This window comes from Planococcus citri, chromosome 5 (assembly GCF_950023065.1).
Source record: "Planococcus citri chromosome 5, ihPlaCitr1.1, whole genome shotgun sequence".
Taxonomy (NCBI): Eukaryota; Metazoa; Arthropoda; class Insecta; order Hemiptera; family Pseudococcidae; genus Planococcus; species Planococcus citri.
The window spans coordinates 71,324,650-71,351,600 of NC_088681.1; the positions used below are offsets into that span (position 1 = coordinate 71,324,650).

General features: G+C 39.5%; 1 protein-coding gene across 11 annotated transcripts in view; it reads right to left on the reverse strand.

Annotated features, from left to right (window-relative positions):
- LOC135849400 (monocarboxylate transporter 10) overlaps nucleotides 1-26,951 on the reverse strand; it is a 229,820-nt gene that overhangs the window by 84,692 nt on the left and 118,177 nt on the right. Inside the window, exon 2 of one of the 11 annotated variants that reach the window (XM_065369823.1) lies at nucleotides 16,662-16,717. The exons of 5 other annotated variants lie outside the window; for them this stretch is intronic. In XM_065369823.1, coding sequence (XP_065225895.1) covers nucleotides 16,662-16,671 — 10 coding nt within the window. In that variant the 5' untranslated portion in view covers nucleotides 16,672-16,717. Of the gene's footprint in view, nucleotides 1-7,428; nucleotides 7,473-16,661; nucleotides 16,718-24,639; nucleotides 25,233-26,951 lie in introns of all 11 variants that reach the window. 5 more of the 11 variants (XM_065369825.1, XM_065369816.1, XM_065369818.1 and 2 more) reach the window with 5 other exon arrangements.

Sequence of the window (26,951 nt, forward strand, 5' to 3'; positions counted from 1 at the left end):
AAAAAATTGTCAAGTAACTGAAACCCGAGTCGAGTCCAAAAATTACATACGAAAACTGAAATCGATAATATGTTCAAAAAGTGAAACCGAAATCAATGTCAAGGTTAAAAATTAACTACCAAACAGAACTACCTACGACCTATACGTGCTTGAAAAAATAGTCGATCGAATGTAAAATTTCAAAATACATCGTAGAACTTGTCGAGAAACAGAAACCGAAACAAAAAAAATTGTCGAGTAACTGAAACCGAACCCAAATAATGATCAAGAAACTAAAACTGAAACCAAAACGTCATCGAGTAACTAAATCCAAAATTTAAAAAAATTGTCAAGTAACTGAAACAGAAAAATTTTACAATAGCTGAAACCGTAACCAAAACATTGTCGAGTAACTGAAACCAAAGTTCAAAAATTACAATATAAGGAAAACTGAAACTGATGTACACAAAATGTGAAACCAAAATCAATATGAAAATTGAAAATGAAATACCAAACAGAACTAAATATATACTTGAAAAAATAGTCAATCAACGTGAATTATTTCAAAATAATCGTTCTTCTCGTTAAAAATGCCAAATGACCGAAACCGAAGCTCAAATGTTTCATAATCAAGACCGATACGGTTGAAAAATTGAAACCAAAACCAATAGCAAGTTCAATTTGTAGTCTCGTGATAAAATTTTGAGAGAAAAAAAATAACATTTGGAAAAAAGAAAGAAATTTCCCTGCCGCGGAAATGCCGAAAAAAATGTTTCAATTTCTACTTTATTTCTATATGTATTAGATATCCATTTCGAAGTCAAAAAATTGCTTAAATTTCATTTTGTATTGTTGTTATGGAAGAAAAAAAGATGAATGTCGTTACACGGTTTTTCAAATCTGAAAATTCGAATGAACAAAAAACAACAATCTGCAGAAAAATTCTAAAGTTTTAATGAAATCCCATCTAAAAAATGAAAACGTTATGAAAAGTGGAAACGAACGCTCTCGGTTCCGGTTCCGTTTCCGTTTCTCGAGAAAAATTGTTTCCGTTTTCACCTCCGTTCTCGTTTCCTCGTGTTTCGGCGTTTTTCTCAGAAACCGTTTCCGTACCATTTCCGCAGCACTGGTGAAACCATGTGAAAAATAAATTCTAAAAAGAGTAACAAACACGTTACGTCGAAATTCTACTGAAACCAACAGAAATAAATGAAAATGATTTAGTTTTTCATTAATGCAACGCATACATAGGATGATATGAAGTTTTCGAGGAATGAGGGGAAAAAGTTGAAACGTCTATACCTATTACCTATTTCGAAAATTGCTGTTTTTTCACGAATCCACTTTCTACTGCACTAAAATCATCCTTCCGCATTGAAAAAAAAAAAAATCAACGAATTAAAATTTAACCCCTAAGCCAGCGCTACCAATTCGTAAAAAATTTGCGGCCAAAAATAACACTGTTACGTATCCGTAGTGCTCTCAAAACGAAAACGTTTATTAGAATTCGCCTTCAAACGACTACGTCGTGTACAAAGGCAATAAGGAATGCGCTGTTGCTGTATAGGCGTTAATACAATTGCATAAGCAACCGCCGTAAATAACTCGACCAAATAACCGCGCGTTGTACACCTTCGGCAGGGTGGAGAGGTACCACCACCGCCACAGTAAAAGAGTATCGCGAACAGCGTAGGAACCGCGTTACGCCGCACCCACTCGAATTACATCGACACAGGTAGCAAATTTGGGGGAAATAAATTGCAAAGTCGATGCCCCCTTAGCGGGTGGTGTGTTCAGTGACGCGCGTTTAACGCGACTATTCACCTGGCACGGCAGTGGCACGTAAATGGAGAAAAAGGCGATTTGCAATTCATTAGTAAGACCATTGTCGAGGGCGACGTGCACAAAGTCGACCATAATCTTGAAAACGCACACGCCAAATGTTCGCCACACGTCACATTTGGCCGCACGTATGCGGTCTTAACCCATCAATAACGATACCGATACCAATACCAATACCAATACATTGTACTCTCGTTCGTATACCTACACTCGTATCCGTCGAATCTGTACACTCTACGTCTACACTGACGTGAAACTCAGAAACTGACTAACTGATGGCTTTAGCTGGCGTATGGTGCACTATTCGTTAATATTGAATAACAGATGGGTGATGCGGTGATGCAAGGAGGCGCGGAGCGGCGTATCTCTATATCTGAACTCGTACTCGCGTCCATTTCCATCATTTTCACGTACAATGACCAACGAACGCAAACGCGAACGCGAGCACGAAAAATGAAAAATGACATAAATCTGTTGGCTATTATAGTGGCTAGTAGCTGGCTACTACGAGTACGTTTCTATCGTATACGAGTATGTGTATTCTACATTCTACAAGCATAATTACTCATCTATGTGTAGCCTTTGATTTACGCGATATCATATAACACGCCGCAAAATTTATTGCAACATCAGCTTCTCGTCGAATACAAGCACAAAGTACGATATTCCGCGCGAAGGAGGAGGCAGGTCGAAATTTACGACCTTTTCGAGTTGTTAAATTTTTATTACGTCCAGCGAAAAATCACTCCATCGAACTGTAGGATAGGATATAGGCTTATCGTTAGAATTTCCCCCAAAATTCGTATACAGAGATTGATGGAGACTAGCTCAAGTTCGACGAGATCACGATATCAGCCTTTTGAGAGCCGAGAAGAATCTGACGGTTTCATTATATGAGAAGAAGTACATTTATTATAACTTCGTTAAGACGATTTTTTTTTTTTTTTTTTTTTTTTTTTTTGAAATGAATGTTTACTCAAAATGAGCATTTTTTCTACGCCGATTTCCAAAATAAATTTTCGATATAGGGATAACATGAAAATCAGAGAGTTTTCAATAATATATTACGTCAACAAATTTTCAAAGCAAAATTCCCACCGTTAATCCCTTCATTTTTGACTAAGAAATTTTTTGATTCGAAAATTATGTCACTCCTACATTACATTCGTAATTGTCACGACTCGGACTGGCGCAGAAAATCATTTTTCATTTTTTCTCAAAATTTTGGATTTTGGCTTGAAACATTTTTGACGTAATATTATAATCTATGTAAGTATTGTTCAAAATTTTTTGATTTTTATGTGGGTATTAGGTGAAGAAAATTTTCGTATCGCTACATCGAAAATTTATTTTGGAAATCGGAATAGAAAAAACGACCATTTCGAGCATTTCCTCTAATTCCAAAATGAAATTTTGAGCCAACCTCTTCTTTTTGAAACTCTGCTCAACAAAGTTATTATACTTATCTACTCCTTCCCAGTAATTGAAATTTTCCAATTTTCAGCGATCAGATTATTCTCGGGTTACAAAGGATTAGCTTCACATCGAATCAAATAAAAGTACATCTCGATCGCGCAGGCACACCACGAATAAAAACAACCTGTTCGACGATTGCAATCACTGGCTGCAGTGTTCACCCCATTTATCATTCGTAATACTCGTATTATTACTACAACTATTATTATTATTAGGTAGCTATATTTCACAGGGTTTTTTTTTTCTTGGCACGCCACCGCAATTATAATTTATCAACGACCACTCGGAGCAATTATTTAATACGGGTCGCAGCGACAAGAACAAAACAAAATAAAACAAAATGAAAGAGCTTCGTCTATATAACCGCTTAAACGAGAGACACCCTCCCATTATGAGTCGTTCCGTTGCGCCTTTTGGCTCAGTCCCCCCCCCCACCTCCCAGCGTACGTACGAATTCAACTTTTTATCCTTTCAAACTGACGGACGGACGGACGGACGGACGTAAGTAGTTAAGTATATACGAGTAGTAAATAGGTACGAGTATATTATGTATTTTTGCAGCAAATCTACTGACGATGATGCTGACGCCACGAATTCGCACAAAATGTGGTTACGATTCCCTATATATATGTACGAGTATACTTACACAATAATCTTATTTCATCCGTATCCAGTTCAGTCGAGTAGATATGTGTATTGTGTATCGTGTAGTAGGGGAGCGAAACGCTATAATGTGTGAATTGTAATTGAGCCCAACGATGAGCTAAAAAGCCGGAAAATGAAAAAAATAATAACATCGCGCGTTTTATAACTCGTCGTACGAAAGGGGTTGTATGTGTATGTGTAGCAGAAATCTAACGCCTTGTCTTGCAAAAACGCAACACACATCACATACGAGTAGGTAGTTAGTTGGATACCTACGCGGATAGGAGGAGTAATACGGGGTAAAGCGAAATGGAGCGCGATATTTTTCCAACAGCTTCGCTTCAGCTCCAGCTCCTCTCTCGCTCTCTAGTCTCTAATCAATGTCTGCAGCTTTTTCCATTTGCGAAAACGGGTTTCCATTTCAACTCGGCCCCGGTCGTCGGTGTATACGTAGGGTGTAGCTGTAGGGTATTTAATTTCGAAATTGTAAAACGCTGTTCGCACCAAACATTCGGTCGCAATTTACGCCTTTCATCGCGAGCCAATTTTCCAATTTTTCACAACTCGATGACCGAAAAACCAAAAAAAAAAAAGAGAGGAGGAAAAAATGATATAACGCGTTCATACGCATTATACTCGTATACGAGAGAGTCGAGTCCGTTTCACGTAATTTAGTCGCAGTCGCAGCGAAAATATATACAAGTGCTGGCGCGTCTACAGTCTGCGAACAAATTGCGGTTGACGCTGGCAAAGGCAGGCGAACGAGCGAGGTGTTTTTATCGAAATCAACTTTTTCTACGTACGTAATACGTATATAGAGGTACTTTATAGTAATGCGTTTTTTATACGTAAGTAATTACATTTTATATAGGTACATACATACATATAGAGTACACCGTACACGCGTTACGGTGATCTTTATTTTACCGAGTACCGACTATCGCGAGCGAATGTCTCGGCACTCCCCATAAAATGATAAGGTCCGTTTCTCGTATAAAAATGAAGTTTCCGGGTTCTTCAAGTTTTCATTTTTAAAAACACGATAATACATATACCCGTACGGCGTACAACCATCGTATTGTCCCTACTTTCGATCATACAAATTGAAAATCTTGACAAATAATTCAGAATGATCAGATGATAATCGCCGATCACACCGACAATACCTTCCGCATGCACTGTTGAATTTAAGGCAGCGAGACGGGAATGGGCAACATTTATCTAACAAAAATTTTTTTTGACACGTGCCCAACCTGAAATTTGAAGGGGTAAGTGGCCAAATTCACATTTTAAACGTTGATTTAGGTTTCTGACATCGTTTGAAAGATGAGATTTATTTATTTTTGAAAATAAAGAGCTGAAGGCACCATCAACTCATCGTGAAAATTAATTTTCCTGCAGCACATTCAATTTTAAAAATTACGCTATTTATATGAGAGAACTTTTTTGTTCACCTTGAAAAATTAACCCTAACATTTCGAACAGAAATCATGTTTTTGAAAATTCAGAAATCAGCACTCCTACAATTTCCTGTTTGGGCATCTGTCAAAAAAATCCGCCTCTGCGGCGACCAATCATTGATCGATGATCAGTTGATCACTTATATACGCAGATAAAAACTAACGTAAGTAAGTCTCGTCATTAACAGCATCCGCATCGACAATTCGACACACTAGCTGAATCATTCGCAAACTAGCAAGAACCATAAACGCCACCTACTGCTTCAACAGCTCAGTTAAGAATTATCCGAATACGCCATCTTTCGCAGACTGAACGCAGCTTTTTCTACGATCGTGTAACGGTGTAAGCTCGCAACAATTTTTATTCGCGACTTGCAACTTGCTCCACAAATTCTTGCTTTAGTTAGTTCACCTAGTTAGTATCTAGTTGGCCATTTTACACGATAGAGTTCATTGTAAGTCTATTCGCTTTCTCGAATACGTTCAGACAGAAAAGGGACGTCCTCGCCGCCTTGATATTATTCCTAATTCGGACGAGACTTTAATGCAAGCGTTACGTTTACTTTGGCATTTTAAATATGGTATACGAAAGTACATACAAGGTGAATCACACAGGTCGAAATGAAAAATTAATATTTCATCATTCTGACACGATTTTTGATGCTAATTGCGAAAAACCTGATGAAAAAATTTCATAACGTCAAACAAACATCGCGAGTTTTTTAGCTTTTTTATTTAGGATCGTTTTTGACACTGAAAATGGATTCTCTGGGTAAACAAAGCATCCGACGAAAAAAAATGAATAAGAGCAGAATTGTAAGGAATGAAATTTCCCACCAGTGAACCCAAATCATTTTTTTACCATCATTTTATTTAGCTTCAAGTTCAGAATTTCAACTTCTGTCTTTGGTAGCGAACATGATATTGAAAACAGAACTAACTGGGTTCTACTGATAGGAAATTTCACGTCTAAAAATTTCGTTTCTATTCATTTTTTCACGTAAAACGCCGACCCAGAAAATCTGTTTTCATTGTCAAAAATAGTAGCAAAAATCGTTCACCAAAAATTAGGTTCTGTGGAAAAACCAAAAGAGATGAAATAAGGTGACTCAATTTTTGAAATCAGCGCCAAAAATTTCGAATCGTGGATGTGATTTTGGCTTGAGGACTCTTTTAATACGAATCGCACTTGATAGTTACCCTATAAAACTATTTCAATGTTTTCGTAATTATCCTGACAAAATGTCAGAAAGTAAAGTAACTAGTTTTTGAAAACTATCGGGTCTTTTTTTTTTCATTTTTTAAAGTTTTTAAAAATCATTTGTAATGTCAAAAATTTACCGGAATTGAAAAAAATTGATTCATATAAAACATTGCAAGAGTGTACCTCTACCTACCTACTCCTGAAATACTCAAAACATTGTAAACCGATCGGATTTTGCACAAATTTTGAAAAGTGTTTGGCATAAGAAGCACTCGAAAGTTTTTTTTTACCAGTAATTCACCGCAAAAATACCAATAATTTTCACCCATGTATTATAATTACCATTGATTCACCAAACATTACCAGTATTTGATCAAAAATCACTGATAATTTACCCAAAAAATTGCCAGTAATTACCCTAATTACCTGTTATCACCAATGATTACCTAAAATTACCCGAATTACTAGTAATTATCAGAATTACCCGAGATTACCAGTAATTACCAAAAAATTAGCAGTAATTACCTTGAATTACCCGAGATTACCAGTAATTACCAAAATTATTCATCGATTATTAACATATACCTACAAGTAATTTACCAGGAATTATTAGTAATTTTAATTTATCAATCCGAAAGTTAGCAGTAATTTTCCAAAAATATAGGTAAGAACTCCGCAAAAATTGTCTTCAAGATTTAGAACGTAATTTCAAAGAAAGAAAAAGAGTAGGTAGGTATATCTGATATTGAAACATGAATTTCTCGAGTGGTTTTACCTACAACTACTTTTGTTTTACACGAATTGAAACATGAAATAACTTACTGATTTTCACGTCTTCGTATCTTAATAATAAAAACTGTGCTCACCTGTAACAAAAAACAAAGAATTGGGAATTAGTAAAAGAGAAAATATTTCAAAATGAAACGTACAATAACACTCGAGTAAAATTTTGTACGATTGAAAAAAAAACACACTTCAGTATCGAATTAAAAATTAAACAAAGGAGTGCAGCGGCCATCCATTGGATTTGGAAATTTATTAAAAATCATAATTTTAGATACTCGGAGAGTGTCCATGCTATCGTCTGTTGGAGAAATGATTTCCACTAGGTAATTTTTTCGGCAGGAAAATTTTACTATATTTTCAAGATCTTGTAAATGGCAACTTACTACACGCAAGATAGTAGGAGGTGGGGAGGGAGACTTTTTCAAAACATTGACCGACTAATCCACAAATGTTTGCCGAATGTTCATGAAAAAAATGATCGGTTGAGGGACCGTAACTCTAATTTTCATCAACGTCTCCTCCCCCCCTCTCACCACGATACAACTTGGTCTCATTTCAACAAAAGTCTTTCACGTTGCATATCATCGAGTGAAGGATTTTTTGAGTTTTCAAAAATGTTGCAAAACACTCGAAAATATGAAAAAAAAAAAAAATCAGAAAATCAACCGAAGCGCTAAAAAAATGGGGAACTGGACGACTTCTTGACACGCTTTTTTCACCTATGGTCGATGAAATGAGGCGAAAACCGTTCGCAGCTTTATTTGTTCGTAAAGCTGAAACCAAAAACTGTTCCTCTCCACCGCGGCGCTCGTGATCTGCTATCAAAACGCAGTATCGGATGTTCTCATCCGTAACATTTTACTCCGCGCTGGTCGTTTCGCCTCACCACATACCTAGTACTCTTCACGTGCAATCGTGTATAGATAAAAGATATTACTCGACTAACCTAAGTATAGGTAGGTAGGTACTAGGTAGGTACTTGGCGTATTATTTTTCAAAATACTACCACGCCACGCCCGCGCCACTTCTCCAAATCGGAGTATTAAATTTTCGGTTTCGGTAAACTTCACCAGCCACACGACCATACCATAAGACTGTAGTAGAGTAGCAACACTTTGCGAGATTAGATTATCTAGGTCAAGATGGCTGAAACGAACGTGCGGCTATAATTGACGCGTATATTCGCACCTTTTAACAACACCGTCTCAACTTTTTCACTCGTCCGAATCGAATTCCAACTACGTGATTGAAATCCTCGAACAGACTACGAGTATGGTCTACGATTACGTGGACGAGGCGCATCTTTCAACCTCTCGCCTTGCCTCGCCTGTAATGAAATCACTTCCTTTCTATGTACAGTATACCGCCAATACCGGAACACTTTTCGGAGATGCTGCTACCGAAATTCCAAAAACAATCCCACGCACAATTTTCCATCTTTTTAATCAAGCGAAACAATCAAAGTGTTTCTCTTTTTCTCAGCATGATCCCGAGTCTCAAAAAGATACCAAAAATAACGTGAAAATTGCTCGGTCGTTTCACGTCCAATCATCTTGGTTTTGGATTCAGGTAATCAGGTCCACCGATTTTGTTAAACTTTTCTTTCAGGCTATTCAAATAGGCAAAAAATCGCCACCGTTAGCCTCTGAAGCTTTGGCGGAGTAGAGTGGGAGAATGGTTTGTTTTTTTCGGCAGTTGAAATTTCTCGCCATAATGCCCGACTTATGATCGACTTGCTCGAGACTAGCGCAACGAGCTTTTTTCGAAAGCTCGATTTTCAATAGCTTCGCTAATTTTTGAAGATATAATTTGAAACTTGGAAATATGTAATAATCCGGGTAGCACACCTTTTCAGTTTTCATGATAATTGCAACTACGAACCTTTCACGATGTGATTCGCAACAAAATTTTGGTCAAAATGTAAAACAATGTTGAATACTGTATGGCGTTTTTTTTTTCGACTTGGCTATCACATTCACTGTCTAAATAGTGTACGCGCAGTAAAGTCTTCTCGTCTCAAATATCCGTCCATTTCGAACAGATCTCTGACAGACAAGACGACAGTGACAGCTTGAAAATGGGCGATGGTTATCGGCGAGTTGGCAGATTCGAGCAGATTTACATAGATGATTAAATACGGCAAATGGACGGTTTACGTCGCGTAATATTTTACAACGGGTAATACTCCGCGTCTTCTGTACGAGTACGAGGCGAGGCGAGGCGACGCGGCGCGAGGGCAAGATATAAATTTGCACTGGTTACTCGCATCGCATAAATCAAGCGAACCGTTCATTTAAAAGGATTAAGCATTGTAATTTAACGTTTAAAAGCTTTAAATCGGTCAAGTAAAATGTTGCCGTATACTAGCTCTTTTTCTCGCCCCCAAGTCCACTTCCGTAAATGCTGCACGTTTTCTTCCTTCGTATCTTCTCTCGTTCTCCTCCTCCTCCTCCTCCTCTCCTTCTTCTTCTTCTTCTTCTTATTCTTTGCCTTTGTATGTAGGAGCTGCTTCTGCTTCAGTTTCCGATTTCATTCCACGCATGCATTACTTACATGTATTTGCATAAATGCATACCTACTGTGTGCTCACAATAGAGCGAGCTTTTGAAAATACTCGTACTGTAATCGAGTATCTCGAACAAACATGAAACACCACACGTTTCAGAATAAAAACCTGAATTGAAACAAACCGAAACCACTGAAACTGACCATTAACCGAAGCTGACACCAACACAACACCAAATCGTTTCAAAACTCACAATTAGAACTACATAAAACCTAAAAAATTGTCAGATAACTGAAACTGAAACCGAAAAAGAAACAAAAAATTATCAAGTAACCAAAACTGAAACAAAAACAAAAATTGTTAAGTAACTGAAACTGAACCCAAAACTGAAACCGAAACCGAAACCGAAACCAAAAATCTGTTAGGAAACTGAAATCAAAACTAAAACAAGAAAATTTTCAGTAATTGAAACCAAACAAACAAAAAATTGCCAAATAACTGAAAGTGAAGCCAAAAAATTATCCAGTAACCAAAATTGAAAATCGAAACCAAAAAATAAAAAAAATTGCCAAATAACTGAAACTGAAACCAAAACTAAAAAAACCAAATAACTGAAACAGAAACCGAAAACCTGTTAGGAAACTGAAATCAAAACTAAAACCAGAAAATTTTCAGTAATTGAAACCAAACAAAAAATTGCCAAATAACTGAAACTGAAGCCAAAAAATTATCCAGTAACCAAAATTGAAATCGAAACCAAAAAATAAAAAAAAATGCCAATGAAATAACTGAAACTGAAACCAAAACATTACCAAGTAACTGAAATTTTAACCGAAACCTAAAAAATTGTCAAAAAACTAAAACCAAAACTTAAAAAACGCAAATAACTGAAACCGAAACCGAAACCGAAAACTGTTTAGAAACTGAAATCGAAACTAGAACCATAAAATTATCAGTAACTGAAACCAAAACAAAAAATTGCCAAATAACTGAAACTGAAATCAAAAAAAATGTCAAGTAACTGAAACTCAAGTCCAAAAATTGCATAAAACACTAATGAAGTATAACGTTCAGGTTCAGGATGACGCGATGAAAACGTAAAAGGCAAATAAAACCAAAGACGAGACGATAGACGAACATCAAGTATTACGACGCGATGGCAAGTTTTTTTCGTCTCGTTTGCGAACATCCATTCAACTATGTAGCAACTGCAGTTCACTTGGCTGAAGCTAAGTTCCGGTTCGACCAAATGGACGTTGACTTTGGCATTGCGCTGATACTGATACCAGAGACCAGACCGGTGCTCTTTTAATCAAAACGACAAGAGTAATTACTTGAACGAACGGATTGGGATCGGGATGGGGATCGGATAAATTATCATCATCGAAGAGTCGATCGTGCGTTAGAGAGCAAAGCCGAAGACGTCTTAAAATGCGATAAATCATCGCCGCGCCGCAGCTCGAGCACGCTTTCTTATAACGCGTTTCTTTTTCGCTTTCGCGGGTGTTTTGCAGCTGGTCGCATTGCTACTATCAACACACCAATCGTCGTAAGGCAAAAAAAAAAAACGCGGAAATTGTCGAGTGTATATTACGCGAGCGGTAACCTTAAATGTATCTGCTAACCTGATTTTTTCTGCTCGTTTTCATTCTTCATTTTTTTCTGCGTTTTTCCTTCTTCATTATTTTTTTATTCCTTATTTTTCCATCGTATTATAATAAATCAGCGTTGCGCAGCGAGCAAAAGGTAGCAGAAAAAAGACGCGAGAGCGGCGGCTATTGCAAATTGCAATAAATCAGTTGCAACGGAGAACGGAGGACGGAGGACGACGCGACGAGAGCAGGGTGCACGACGACGCACGTGGGTATTGCTGCAGGTCTTTACAACCGGCAGACAGCACTGGTATTGCATATACGAGTACTGCATCCGAGTAAGGTACATACTTTACTTACACAGAAACCCCGGCGTTCCAACTGTCATTCGAATTTAAGCATTCGATGCGCGACGACGTACGAGTATGTACATTTTTGAAAATAATTTTCCGCATTTTCCGTATTACGTCGTGTTTTGGGACAGCTGTCAAATGTGGGTATTTTGCCTAAAATAGCGCTGAAAACTACACGAATGAAGTTGGGTCACCGATTCTAAAAAAAACCGAAGGGGCAAATTATGGGTTTATGATGAATTCTTCGAGGCTGCGTAATTTCACATCGGAGCCCCTTCAACGCCACCTATGGGGCTCGTACTCGATTTTTTCAACCAAAAAAATTAACTTTAGCAAAAAAACTCGAAAAAATAATCAAAAAAGGAAAAAAATTAGAGCAAAATAATCTGAACTACATATTTTGTAACTTTCCAAGGTCAGCAACCCAACTTACACGTCTGCAGTTTGGTTTGCAGTACTGAGAGATTATGTATTCGACGCAATATGTTCTTGAACACCCAACAAACTGAATTGAAACTGACATGGGATAGGGGTTGTCTATAAATATATGGCAATAATATCTAATACCGTAATGTAAATTCGCGTCTTACGTATTTACGACGCGGCGTGTATCTACTTTAAAGGAAGAGGTGGCGAGTAGAAGTAGAGAAAAGTAGCACTAGTACGAGTACGAGTAGCTATATACTCGTAGTAAGAACACTTGAAACAGTTGGAAGCTGCAACACTATAGGGGTTATTAAACGACGACGCGTTTATTGCGAGAAAAAGAGCGTAGATGTAGATATACTATACTATGTGTATGTACGAGTACAATGTACAGATACGCCGCGCCGGCGGAGGGCGGGGGTGGCCGGGGTTGGTTTATCGTCCATATTATACTCGTATACTCGTACTACATAAGGTTCGCATCGTATGCAGATGCGGATGCAAATGCAAATGCACCGTATGCGCGTTTAAACGGCGAAACGCGAAACGCGAAACGCGAAACGCGCGAATACGCCAAAACCTTCTACGATACCACGAATAATAAAATATTATCGATACGGAAAAATGAAAACGCTGAAAAAAAGAAAGAAAAACAGCGAGGATGAGGAGGAGAGGAAGAAGAAGAAAAAGGAAAAGAAATGCGCTGGAGATGTGGTTAAGAAAACCAAGCACATTTATACATACTCGTATACCATATGTATTGTACGAGTAGTATTGTAATGTACAATAAGTATTACTAAACATCTACCCAACTACGCACAAGTAGTACTCGTACAAAACAAAAAAGCAAAAAAAAGCAAAAAAAATGGTAGAATACGATGCATACAGCCATATTGAGCCATACCTATTACGTACAATACGTACAGGCAGCAGGCACCCCAACTCGTAAGTTTACGCAAAACTACACTCACTACGTACTCGTACAACTGTTGGATGAGAGAGTATGAAGTTAATGTCGACCATAACGTGAGTTGAAATGCGTTTAAAATGATCTCGTTCGCTTCGTGTTCAGTTATACTATCTATCTACGGCGTACAGTACGGTTATACGAGTATGATGTGTACTCTTTACGAGATATACGTACGTACATACTACATACTACATAGTAGTAGATAGAGATACCTACCAAAACCAAATGTATTCATTTGTTCGAATTAATCGCCCTCTTTACGGTTAGCATACTTTTGCAGAGCAGCGTCGTCATCGCAGGTAGTTCGCCTCGCCTCGCTTCGCTTTGCCTAAAGCGAACGCGATTTATATTTATCGCCGACCCGCGAGAACGTTTTGCAAAAACGGCAACCATTCGACGAACGAACGAATACGAATACGAATATGAGTACATAAAACGCGAATACAGAAAAACCAAGGCCCCGCCACCCATCGCCATCGCCATCGCCATTGCCGCCGCAACCTTTTCCTTCGCCGTGCAAAAAAAAATCGCGCAAAAAATGACGAAATTTATCGCGTAACCAACGTCGAAATCGTATTTCAATATACGACGAGTACCTAACGTTGCCATCTGTTTTCGACGTATCAGCGCTCACCGCTCAACGCCCTAGCGCCAACGTCAGCACTATCTTCTGATACCTACGTGCGTCGCTCGCTCCGCACCTCCACCCCGCCCCCCACAATAACATTCGCTCGCTTAACCAAACATTCAATTTGTATATTATATGAAAAAAACAAAAACCAACCGCGTAGGTACATCTACATGTACCCCACAGGGACTATGCAAATAGTTACGTAAGTACGTACGTGCACACCACCACACACACAATGTACTTAGTTTCACTCAATTTCTCTTACTACGAAGGTATTAATATTCTTCTTCACGCAATCACTGTGGTAGGATCCATTGTTTCGATAAATTATCATGTTACCCCCCCCCCCCCCCAGACACATTTACGAATACCCTCCAAACATATGTACATATCATTAATGGTACATATAATGGTACCTACTTTTAAAAAACCAAGTTAGCTAATGTAGAATCGCAGCCCCTAAAAGTGGTTTTCAAAATTTTTGTTCAGTTTTTTAAAAACAACGATAGCTAAATGGAGACTCGAAACTTCTAAGGTGGTTTTCAGTGTTTTACACTCACATTTGGGGTAATTAATGAAAAACAACGTCGGCTATACAATATACACAATACACATTAAATTGCGTTAATAAAATTTTCCATTTGGCATGATTTTTGAGAAACAGCATTATAGCTACAACGAGAATCAAGCTAAATGAAGAATCAGGCACCCTAAGGTTGCTTTTAAATATATCGATCTATGTATTTGATACGAGTTTTTGAAAAACAACGTTAACTAGATGTAAAATCGTAATCCTTAAAGCGGTTTGTGTTATTATTTTTTGTTTATCAAATTACCCGATATTTTACGTTTTTTTCCAATTGTAAGAGCAATTTCAGTTGTTAGAACGCTGCAATTTACAGATTTTAATTATGTCTTACGCATTGATAGGGTACAAAATTTTGCTGGATTTCACAGAAATTTTATTATTATTATTGTTGTTGTTAAGTATTGTTTTTTTGTTTTTTTTTGTTTTTGAAATTTTAACCAACTTTCATCCTAATTTTGAAGTTTTCCAATTTATAAAATTTCATTTCATTTTGAATGTTCAATCAATTCTTCTGTGATTTAGTGACTTTATAATTTTTTTTAGGCCGGGAAAGGAGGGGGGCTATTTTAGGAATTTTTTACACAGATGTGCTCGAATTCTGCGTAGTTTCATAAAACATTTCAACTAGGTATAATTGAATGGTGCTATTCAAGAAGGTCCTATCGCCAAAAAACTGGTTTTGAGAAAAACACATTTTTATATTTCAGTGTTTTGCTATTTTGGTTTACAATGATATAGCGAGCTCCGGTTTTTTTTGTTGAACAGAAGCATCTTTCCACTATTTATTTCCTGCGTAGTAATTTTTTTTCCACCACCAACATTTCCATGGGAGCGCTTTACAAAAGAGACCTTGATAGGACCTTCTTGAAACGACAGGATCTTCTTGCGGTTATTCCACCTAAAAATCGATTTTATTCCTTCTCAAACCCACCAAAAACATGAAATAGTTCGGACAACTTGTTAGGTACGTAATTTACAAGTTTAAAACACCAAATCTTGAGGAAAAAATGAAATTCAGAATCACTCGATTTTTTTCATTTTTACAAAATTTGATTTCCGTCGCCCCCACTCCCCCTCCCCCAAGGGGCCGGGCAAAGAAAAGGACATCGGATTCGAATTCCTCGTTGAAAATTACTACGAAATCACTACTTCCAACTCTTGAGTTTTGTTGTAAAACCCCATGCGCCCTTTTTTTTGCCATCCAAGTCACTGTGGTGGGCCGGCCTCACCAACTTCATATGGCTGCTGTTTGTGAAAAACACCACATAGTGCGATGCGGTTTGCACCATTGTGTGCAGAAAATGTCAGAGATTCAAATTTCATGAACTCCTCAAAAAGGTCCTATCGGTCGATAGGACCTTCTTGAATAGCACCATTCAATTAAAAGACAATTTTTGCAAAATTTCGTCTTTTATTCATTCTTTCTCATTTTCATGGATGATCGATACGACTATGTTAGTCATATTAATTACGTTTCGACAGTCTTTACTCTTCCTAACATATTTATGTGATTTTTTATTTTCAGCGGAGAAGAAAGTAAGGGGGAATGGTAGTTTTAAAATCATTACCTTTTTCACTGATTTCACCACCTGTTAGATATCTACCCAGGATTTTTAAAAATAAAAAAATGACGCTAAAGTTAATTTGCGCGGTTTTTAGACCACTTTTTAGAAAATCTGAACATATTAAAAGTGGGGTAGGTAGAGGTACTAACTACTAAGTAAATTTCATTTCAACAACTCAATTAGGTAAATTAATGTTGTGGAAAATAAATTTCAATAGCAAAAATCTGCTAGGGTGCTCCAGAACAGAACTATCACTCGAAATGCTTGGAAACCGTTTCCATGCAATCGATTTGAAGGGTCGAAAACAAGACACAAATTAAATTTCAGCTCTCTCGGTCTGTTTGGTAAAATTTTGATTTTTTTTTTCATTTTTACCCGAGTTTGATTTTTTAAGAATTCATTAACTTAAGAATTAAAATCGTTTGCGAACTCAAAAATTCGATCTACCGTTTCCAAATTTGTATTCGGAAAATCAGATCACCTTGGGCCTCAATTCAAACTTGATGGACAATCATTTCAGCTGGTTTTCAAATTCCGTAGTTTGAGAATTTTTTTCGATTGGCCATTAAAAAGAAAAGGACACAGGTGTAGAAGTGACTTACGTAACTTTTCTCACAAGGATTATAAAATTACTTACTTATTCTCATACGCGAGTTCGTATTCTATCATTTTTGGAAGGAAATTTGTACTGACCTGAAACAAAGGAAAATTAAGGCGGATTAGTTAGTAATAAAATTATTGATCAATCAACAAAATATACGTACATATGAAATAATAATGGTCGAAAGGCCACAAAGTAAAAATCAATTCTGACGATCTCGTCGTTTAATAAAGAGCCAGAAACGAATATTCACAAATAAAGTACATCATAAAAATTGTAAGATTGATTGTGAAAATCACTCAAAAATATTAAAAATTGACGGACTATTATAAAACGTCCAAAATTTGAGAAAACGTCTCATTTGTGTGAAATTTGCACAGACTGCATAGATTATTGAAAAATATCGAGAATTAATCGGAAATTCTCAAAACTGAATGATGATTTGACAAAACTGCAGAAAGTGTCATAATAAATTGGTCAAATCACCTGTGAAAAGGGTTCCAAAACGGTTCTCACTCGGAGTGAACTTTCTCACAAATTTAAAAGTTAAAATCCAGAATACCGTATGTTTATTTTTGCTGCACCCTGCTGGACAATCATAAGTGCGTGTACGAGTAAAAAGGTAGTGGACACTGGGCATCGGCCATCGGGCTATATGATACATTGATACGATGGGAAAATGTTATAACGACCGTGAGATAACGGTAAGGCTGATTCATATATCATTCGGACGCGAATCCAGCGCAACTGCACGCATAAATACTCGTACTTGAGTATATCTGCATACGTGTGTAAATGTGCACACTGCACAGACACACATTCGGACGTATGGAAGTTGAGCTACAAAGCGAAATCTGTCTCGAGCGATATTGCCGACACGACGACTTGTAAGTTTTTAAACGACATACGCTGTCGCCGATGCCTTAGCTCATATGTAGCTGCTTTTCACAATAAAAAATAACTCTCGACCGACCAACCGTTGTCATTCTCCATAGCCTTATCGCTTATATCATTCGTTCCTTCGCATTTCTTACTTTCGAGAGCCTTTTACAGGAAACACACGACTAGTCGACTACTCGACGCTGCTACCGCAGTTAACTGTCAAACCTTCTCCGCAAAACTGCACAATACATTACAAACGCAAAAATAATAATAATTTTCTAAAAATTACGTCGAGTTTACTTTCTTTCTACGAATTGATGGTTGACATACATATGTATTTTCAAGCCATTCTAAGATTCTCGATAAAATTGATCGTTGAATTTGCCAATTTTGTAAAAAGACTCGAATTTAACATTTTAAAACTCCAAGACTCTACGACAAACCGACAAACCGCTCGATTTCGTTAGCTTTTCCGATTGCGGGTTGCACGTGTCACGTGCACGTGCAACGCAACGCAACGTACGAGTAAGGAGTACCCGTATATCTGTGTCACGGATAGGGATAGTTGTAAAGAAAAAGCGGCAAAAATCTCGCCTCGCTCAATTTGAGAAACGCTCTCGTAAACCGAAACGTTTACTCACGCTTGGTTACATCAACGCGCGATAAGCAATAAGCGTGGTAAGACGGTAAGCGCTAAGCGCCCTCGGACGAAGGCAACTTTTGCCATTCTTTACACCATGCTAAAACGTTGTTTCGCTCGCGCTTCGCTTCGCTTCCTTCTCATTCCTACGAGTATTCCTATTCCACTTCGCCTTCATTCGGATGCATCGCAACCGGCAATCGCGAACCGCACCAAATCACCTCCGCTAGGTGCGTACGAGTAAATCGAAATACTCGAACAATACGTCATACGACGAGTACAACTCGAGGCGCACAACTTGCCAGCGCCAGCCTAAACGCGTGTTTCCAACGAGGAAGCGAAAAAAATGACGGAAAAACTATAACGTAACGCGACAAAAGGAAAAAATGAAAAAGTATCGAGATGACAAAAAACATTAGGTACGACGAACAGAAGATTTCGATAGATACGAGTACGGGCTACGGGTACGTGTGGTAGGCTATTCGGCATACACCATACATATACGAGTACTACGAGAAATGACGACACCACATGTGTTGCCAAAGGAAGGTGGAAGAAAAAAACGACATCATCGCTACGCCGCACTTGTACCTAATTACATCGTCATCGTCATCGTTGTCGTTGTCGTTGTCATCATACTTGATGCTTTTCAAGCGCACTCTAGAGTACTCAATCACGCGACCTTTTCATATTATCTAGCTACCTACTTTGATCGCACGCTACCCTAAAAAATCTCGCATTTCTTTTTTCACTGTCGCTGTCGCCAGAACGCGTGTTTCTCCATCAACGCAATAAAATCACACTCGACACTCGACAGTCGACAGTCGACACCAAACTCGATAATTTGCTCGTTTACCTACTCGTAGCCATCAAACTTTTCACACGTCGTGTCGCGTCGATAAAAACAACACCCCTCGTTCCAACACAGACACACGAACGACCACCGGAGGCGGAGTACCAGGGTTTTTTCGAAAAATAATCTTTCAAAGAAATTTCGTATACAAAAAACAGGACTTTTGTTTGGCAAACATACGAGTAGAAACAAAAAAAGGATTTTTTAGGCAGGCAAGTCGAAATAAATCAATGCTTTTTGGACGTTTTGGCGACATTTACGACTATTCGACTATTTCAACAAAAAACTATTTATTTTTTTGATCATTTTGACGAAAAAACATTACAACTTCTCGTCAACTCACCAAAGATATGCCACATGTCTGACAATTTCGACAAAAACACGATTTTTTAGAACAATCTTGGCAAGAACAGCCTACTTGACAATTTTGATAAAAATCGACTCTTTTTGACGATTGTTTCAAACAATGGACACTTCTCGACTATTTTGCCAAAAATTGACACTTAATTTTGGAACGAAAATAGGACTCATTGAACAGATCTTCTTTACCGACTGAAATTGAGCACAATGTACCTACCTATAACGTACATGAATTAGCTCAAATTCAGTACTGGATATTAGGTGCTGGCAGCTGATGCGTCAATATTCGATAATCTACGTGCTTCGTATAAGTTTGCACTCACGAGCATATCAGCGACAATGTCTCGCAACCGCTCGCGTTCGCCTCGGGCGGGACATCTCCAGTCGTACATAAATCGTCGGTTGTTTCATTATAAGACGCAGCGCCATGGGTAAGCGAAATCTATCGCCGCACCGCCGCCGCCACCACCCTCCTCCACCTCTCGTGTGCACAACAACACACACACACACACTCGGAGTAAATGTATAGGTAATCTGGTACAGCGCAATATCGCTACCAAGTATTCAGCTAGGTAGTAGGTACCTACCTACGTATTTACCTACCCGCTGATTGGCGAACGTTAAATTGAAAAATTCAACACTCCGGGGTAAAATGTGATTTCAATTTAACGATACGTATTTTCCCCTTCTCGTTCTTCCTTTTCTGTCACTGTTGTTTCTCTGTCGTTTTCTCACCACCTCGGGTACCTTTCGGACAGGCAGCAGCCAAAAAATTTGATAAGTTGATAGAACAGGATACCTGGCGAAGGGAAGGGGATGGCTCGGCATTCGGCCAACTCGCATCTCCGCCAGTTCTTTCTCGAGATAATCGTTTAAATACGGACGTTCGTGATTAAAAACTTGGTACGAGTATGCAGAATTGGCGATTCGACCAATTCGGTATACGAGACGAACCAAGCAATGAATCCCAGTACCTCAATACTCGTATCATAGCACTCTAAATAGTACATATCTACCTAAATAATAAACATATGTATAAATGCAACTATGCAGCTAGCACATACTGTACAAAAAGTTATACCAGACATGATCGCACTCTCAGCAATAAAAAATTGGAAAAAAATCGAAATGTCCCTCTAAGCCTTCTTTTCAACACATACAATGTCAACAAACTCGCACTTTTAGCTGCTACAGCAAGCAGCGCAGAAGTAAGTACTCGTAATTGGCTATCAACCTGTTAATTAAATTGGTGGTTACCTCGTTACGAATGACGAAACAGCGTCAAATACGAGTACGACCGCCTTCAAATTTACACGCACGACGAAGCGTGGAAGCGTGGCGATGGTAGGTACTCGAGTCGGTGCTGTCCACAAGGCACAAACCCACAAATGTGGCACGAGTTACACGCCAAGTGCGGTGCGTACATTTTCACGCCTTTACACGCTCAAGTCGTGCCAATCAGACACTGCGACGCGACGCCGATGATTTGTCATTGCTCATTGCATCCCATCATCGGCATCGTGTTTCTCCTCACACGTCACATAGCAATTATACCAATTTGTGATCATCCTAAAGAAATTTTAATAACGGAGCAAAGTCTTCAAATTGCTCGGGAAGGGAGGATCTTACGTTCATAAAAGTCGAGAATCGAAATTATTTCGAGTTGAGCTGTCGAATGCTTCGCTTAAATATCATCCCATTAGAGTAATCCAGATTTATTACACGAGGGAGTCGAATCGAGTCCAGTCCAGTTGCCATTCGCCATCCGCCAATCGAGAGCCCGTGATTTCTTTTTTCAATTTATCGCGATAACGCACGCTGCAAAATCCGCTATTAAGTGCGAGTTACGCAAAAGTAGGTACGTAAACTTACATACATATGTATATTACTCACGTTGATACGGTAAGTATTTGAACACGCGGACTAGACAGCAGCTGGCGAGAGACAGAGGCCATAAACTACATAAATAAGATGTATTACGTACTCTGCCTGCACCTATATAGGTAGGTTTAGGTATGTATAGGTTCGTAAGTTATAATAACGTATAATGTATTATACAAACACTACACGAACGTGTCTACGTCTAACGTCCATCTATACATCTACGTACTCGTACAATGCGAATGGCCATGTACGTCGACGTATACTCGTATAGCCAAGCCAAGCCGCCGTCGCCGCTGCTCCGTAGCGTTATTAAATTATGGTCAAAACGTGAAAGTTTTACATTCTAAATGGCAGCGACCAGCGAGTGTCTAGAGTTACAAGTAAGTCCGCCGCCATACAAACAAGAAAAAAAGATCAAGTGCGCGGGTGAACTGGACATGGAACATTCAGCGTTGAACGGTCCATCATACTTGTCATTTGATCGCCGAGTCGTGCCAGATATGCCCACTGGTGGAGCACTGAGCACAGAGTAAGAGTACAACAGACACAATACACGCTGAATTTTGACGAAAATTGGCCGACAAATCTAATTCGAGTGGAAGACTACGCAGAAAAATGTTAACCTAACGTAGCCATGTGTACACGGGGGTTAGCCATGGCCAAAGAACCCTCAAAGTAGAGTTGTTTTCGAGAAGAAAAAAACACCCGGTGTTTAGTCATTTTTAGTTAGGGCGGGATGGATGGATGGATGGATGGATGGAACTACCTATCCGGTCAGCCGACAGTACCCTCTCCCACACACACCTCAAGAGCTGCAACAACTTCTCTGGCATGGAAAATTCCATTTTGCAAAACTTTAGATTCGTTCTCAAGTTGGTAGGCTGAAATAACCCTAACCTTTCACACCAATTTCTACGAAAATTTAAAGATTTGCGACGTATAGGTACAATAAGCTTGACGTACATATTATGCAGTACCAACTGGCTAATTAGGTATGTAGCTTCTACCCTCACAAAGGTCATTGTATGAATTCTGAAAGGAAGCGGGTAGGTTCAGAGGTAGATAGGTAAAACGTGCAGACTACAGAATGGAATATGGATAGCGGACCACAGCCACAGGCCCGCAGAATAGGGTGGAATGGCGGCGTGGCTGCTATAGCAAATTATCGGGCAATAAAATTAACCGCTACCGCTATCGTGCGGCACGGCACGGCACAACCATCCACGTAGACGTACCACGTACCTACTTAACGTTCTGCTAACATTTCTGCGCTCAATTTTGCCTATTTTTTATCAGCGCTCGCGGAAAGCGTAAATTGCCAACAAATGAACGTAACCGACGACGCGAGTTGCGAGTATTAAGATGAATTATACGCTTACAACGGCCCGACGACGCTGTTTTTGCCGAGTGGCGATAATTTTCGCGTAGCAGAAATCCACGTTACCTTTATCTACCTATCTACGTAGTACGTATAGCAAATAGCTATGTAGTAAACCCATCATACCCACTGTGTGTGTGTGTAGGGGCAAGCCGCAAGGTGCAGGTACTCGCAATACAAGTAATTAATCTTGTTAACGGCTATTTGGCTATTTGGTTAGTGGTTACTCGCCTTTTCCGCTCTATCCTTTTTTTGTTTTCTAATCCTTACGTGTTGGTTGAGCTATCCCGCATTCGCTCTCGCATGTCCCACATCGATATGCACACAATTACACATCCTGAGCAACTCGTTGTACTCATAGAGGTACCTCTACCTTGTGTAGATGTTTGCAAAAATATTCACCTGCCAGTCTGCAACTTACCCCCCCCCCCCTCCTCTTAAACACAGAATTAATTTTGGTTACTTGGAAATTTTAACAAGTATGGTTCACGTAAAGGAGAGGAGGGGAGACCCGTTCGTCAGAAGTCTGATCTAGAATTTATTGAATATGCAACAGCGCAACATGAGACAGCAGTGTACTCGTAGCATCATTGTAATTATTGGCAACAAGGCTTTCGATCAAACCGAAAGAAATAGCAAGGCACCAACTCTTACCTCATAGTTGGAATGTGAATGTACATTTTATGACTAACCCTTGCGCGAGCGACAGATTTTCATGCTCCACGCCTCTATACCTCAACCCAAAATCGAACAAAGAAACCGATAACACCTGGCTAGATGATTCAACATAGACAGGGTAAGAATGCCCCAAACCAAATAAAGAAAGCGTCGCTCGCAGTCTTATCTCTCTATTATATTCGATTACACCAAAAGCAGTTATACTGCGTGCACTACCGATGACGCAAGGTGGATTGAAATTTTAAAATGATTCATCAACCCTTCCCCGTCACACGACTCAACCGCAATCGGATATGTAAAGAAAAAGATAACACCTGGCTATAGACGGTGCAACAATGCACGATCCACCTGCTACGTGAAAATTCTTTCATTTTTAATGCGCAAAAAGATAACACGACCGCGCGCGCTGCCTTATCTCTCTACTACATCGCATTTTTGGCAGAGAGGATTTACACTGGGGGTGGCGGTAAAAGGGGTACATCGAAAATTTATTTATAAACGGCTCATTCGTGGTAGAACCCAAGTTTGAAAAAACTGAAACCAAAATCACTGCAGTAGACAATTAACCGAGACTGAAACCGAACGAAAATACGAAGGATTCGTCATTAATTGCCAAAATAGATAATCAATCCTAAGGGTTTTCTGGCTCAGTGTACCTAACCTATACCTACTTGAAATCACCGATACACATTTTAAAATTTTAGTCGATTGAAAAAACGTTTGAATCGTGGGTTTCAAAATTTTCGTCGAAAAACTGAAACTAAAGCCACGAAAGCTGTACATTGAACAAAAACCGAAACCAAACCCCATAACATTAACATTTCAGAACTAAAGCCCAAACTAATTGGAAACCACTGAAGCAGACAATGTCACCAAACTGTTCCGACATCCAAAACAGAAATTGAAACATGAAAAAAATTGCCGAGTAACTGAAACCGAACCCCAAAAAATTGTCAAGTAACTAAAACCCAAGTCCAAAAATTACACAACGAAAACTGAATCGAAATGCTCAAATCAAAAACTGAAACCGAAATCAATTGACCAGCGCACGTCGCTCCATTAGAGTCACCGAGGAAGACCCTCTGGCAGTTTGAAGGTGGAAGCGTTAAAGGAGAAACCAGGTGGAAAGTTTAGAAGGATTGAAATAAGTACATAAAAGGATGGCCTGGTTTCATTAGACAGAATAGGCACCCCGTCGGCCGTTTTAGAGCAAAAATCTCGGCATTTCGACGTACATACAACGACCCACTAAAGTTTAAAGATATACTTACAGTATGTATACTACTTATGGCTAATTAAGGCAAAGTAAAGTGTAAAACAAAAGTATGATGAGAAATACCTGCTTGCTGTACGACCTCCGATCCGAATTTGTTTTGGCACTGGATGACTAGAACGCCGGAAGCGACCTGCAAGCCGTGAGCGAGGGTCTGCACGAGAACGGCGCAGGCAACTATAAACCATCCCCAGCCGCCTTCCGGGTAGTAGTGCTGTTTGAGCGTAAGGAGCTGCCTGAAATCGCCGTGCGATCTTTGAGCGGCGGTTGTCTGATGCTGGCCGCCAGCGTCGCTGAAACTGCCGACGCCCGAGTCTGTAGCGTACAACAGCTGCGGTAGTGAACGCGATCGAAACAAGCCCGGCACTGCAATACCACTGTTGTTATCCACCATTAGTGTTACGTTACGTTACGTTACGTTACGTATCAACGTACGTAGTAGAAGATAGCGAAAACAACCACCAGCACCACAACGACCCCGCGTACGAATACGAGTACGAGTACATGTCTAGCGCGACCACAGGTGCAACTGGTCACTTGGCGCACCTAACACCAGCGATGATGCTCTGCAATGACAATATTGGCAGCCCGATTACACCTATGTACATAGTTAATCAACCACCAACCACCGATGTTATCGCGTAATTAACGTAGGTACACTAGGAGTACGTAAGTTGATTGTGAAGCCAAAGCAAAAGTCACCACGTCTGAGTCAAAGTCAAAGCCAGATTCAGAGTCAATAGAGCCAAAGTTGCCACCTAATCCTATTCCTTTTTCAGAAGGCGGCATCGCGGCATCGGTGCAGCGCGACTCAGCGTCGTTGCCCTTGTTCTCCTTATTTAATGCGAGAATAACGACGATTTTTTCCATCGTTCATCTCTACATATAAAAATTCTTCCTTTTTCGTATAGGCACAGTGTTGTTTTTTTTTTGTATTAGTACTCGTACGAGTGTCTATACGAGTAGGTACAGAACTTCATCAATGGTTAATTGGTCATCTAACTGGTTACGGTTACAAACGACATATGTAATCGCTGACACATCTCTCATCTCATCTCTTTTCCAGCAACTCGTACACAGACCACAGTGCACTTATTATGCAGCAGTAGGTAGATATGTGTGTGTGACTGTGTGCATGTGTATGTATGGGATGGGATGGGATGCTACCCTAAATAGTAGTAGAATCGTCGTCGGTCGTTGCGATCATCATCCGGCGAGCCTCTCTCACTCACTCTGCCTGTGCAGTGTGCAAAGCAGAGGTACTCGTACCGACTGTACAAGAGTACGAGTACATTCTGTGGCAACGTAAACGTATCCTATCGGCATCGGCATAATACTCGCGTAAATAATGAAACTAGAACGACTAACGTACTCGACTCGACTGGTACTCGCATACGTATTCGTATTCGTAATATGTACGCCAAGACGAAAAGATAGCAAAATTTACTCGTAGATGTACATTTAAATACGAGTTCGAGTACGTAAACGTGAACGGTGTGCTGCGTGTATTGGCGCGTATGCAAATGAACATTACCAACATAGTCGTCGACGACACACAGGAAGCAATACGCGGGCTCAAGTAAAACTATTATATCGGCGAAAGAAATTTATACTCGCTGAATCAAATTGCAAATTGATAGCGCGGCCCGAGTTCGCAGTGCGGTGTGCGGATCGTATATCATATTTTAAGAAATAAAAATACACCGCCGCCGCCGCCGCCGCCGCCGCCGCCGCCGCCATCGTCGTCATCTCGATTTCGACGCTATACGCGCGCAGTTTTACTTTACACACACGTAACTACGTAATACAAGTACCCTTTACCACTTCATACCACTCCCAGCCCCAGCCCCAGCCAGCGCAGCTTTCCTTCCTTCAGCAAAAATAAGACGTCTTCCAGTTTGCGGAACTATAGAATACATAAATAAGCGAATGATTATATGCATAGAGACACAGCCCTCTCCCTCCACATCCCCCTTCGGAAGCATAATATGATTTGTATGTATGCGTAGACGAGACGAAGATAGGTACCTATTCCTGCCCCCGCATTCGAATCAAAAACTGAAATTCATTTAAACACCGAGCGCTTTATTCGTCATAAATCAGACAGCTTACAGTCGCGAGTCGCGTAGAATGATCTCAACAACCGCAGCATACCTACCCACTCTCCTAACCTCGAGTTACGCGTTACGCTTATACCACATGAACAATCGAGCATTTCATTCGTAGAAAATCTCGCGTCGATGTGCTTCTCTTCCGCTCTCGCATCACTTTTTTTTTTTACTAAAATTTCATTTCTTTTTCGCAGAGTGAAACTCCTACGCGAAGTAATCGTGCAAATACGAGTAACCACTCGACGAAGAGCAGCGAGTTGATTTCTT